This window comes from Lucilia cuprina, chromosome 5 (assembly GCF_022045245.1).
Source record: "Lucilia cuprina isolate Lc7/37 chromosome 5, ASM2204524v1, whole genome shotgun sequence".
NCBI lineage: Eukaryota > Metazoa > Arthropoda > Insecta > Diptera > Calliphoridae > Lucilia > Lucilia cuprina.
In genome coordinates, this window is record NC_060953.1 from 50,175,784 (window position 1) to 50,177,093 (window position 1,310).

Genomic DNA, 1,310 nt, shown 5'->3' on the forward strand with positions numbered 1-1,310 from the left:
TCTAGTTCAGTTCTAGTTCAGTTCTAGTTCAGTTCTAGTTCAGTTCTAGTTCAGTTCTAGTTCAGTTCTAGTTCAGTTCTAGTTCAGTTCTAGTTCAGTTCTAGATCAATTCAAGGTCTATTTTAGATCTGTAAAACTAAAAACGACTCTCGTATGTTCACTTTTATGGAGACTATCATACCAGCAGTTACATATAAAACTAGTTATTGTCTCTACTCTGTTTTTAGTTTGTTTTTTTTTTGTTCTTTCTGTCCTTTGAATATTGTTGTTATTGCTTGTATTTATTGCGATATACAATCTATAAATGCCAACACATATACAGTCGCACATTCTTAATACATTCACACTGCTGCCCAAACACTCTCATAAATACTTATCAACGCATAGACACACAATTAAAAAATAAATAAAAATATTTTCTATCTTAAGTATACACAAACACATTTACCACCTACTACACAAACAAGTTCTGGTGCCGGAAACACATATACATATGTATTTATATAAAGTGTATGTTAAATGTTAGTAGCTTCTCGCTCCCCATATAACACACATTTACAAACACATATAGATTATACATACCGGTCATAAAAAACACGATACGTTTCATGAGCCCACAGACGGCCGAGTTTTTCTGGATCGTGTAAACGTTTTGCTGGCACCAAAACAACACCCTGGAAAACACGGGTTATATCACGTAACGAAAACGTATAATGGGATTTGGCAGGAGTTGGTAAAAATATTCTCATTGCTGAACGATAAACACTGACCATTGATTCAGCTAGACCCTGGATATGAATATGATGATGGCAATGACCACGATGGAATGGTGTTGTTTTGTTGCGATTTTATAGTCACAACATGAAAGTAGGAGAAGAAGGAATTAATAAGAGATAGAAAGGGTTACCAAAAGAATAATAAAAAAGTATCATTTAATGTTTAAAGTTGGCTAAAGTTAAGAGTGGATATTGGAAAAAGTAATAGACTAAAACGTGTCTGTTGCCGGCAAGTTTATTAGGAGACCAAAATATTAAATATTTCCTAATTTTTGTCCAGTTTATATCATATTCTATAATCTATACTTTTAGTCCATACAATCGACAATTTTTAGTCAATGGACTGGATTAATTTCTTATTTATTGTGTATAATTTAAAGTCTAGTCTAAATTAGTTAAGAGATTATTTTATAGACTACTGTATTGCTTGCCTATAGTCTAGTCTATAGTCTAGTCTATAGTCTAGTCTATAGTCTAGTCTATAGTCTAGTCTATAGTCTAGTCTATAGTCTAGTCTATAGTCTAGTCTATAGT

At 32.4% G+C, this 1,310-nt stretch overlaps 1 protein-coding gene across 1 annotated transcript in view; it reads right to left on the reverse strand.

Moving 5' to 3' along the window:
- LOC111680397 (dynein axonemal heavy chain 3) overlaps positions 1-1,310 on the reverse strand; it is a 110,243-nt gene that overhangs the window by 43,096 nt on the left and 65,837 nt on the right. The window contains exon 32 of the mRNA XM_046952533.1: positions 583-788. Coding sequence (XP_046808489.1) covers positions 583-788 — 206 coding nt within the window. The remainder of the gene's footprint in view (positions 1-582; positions 789-1,310) is intronic.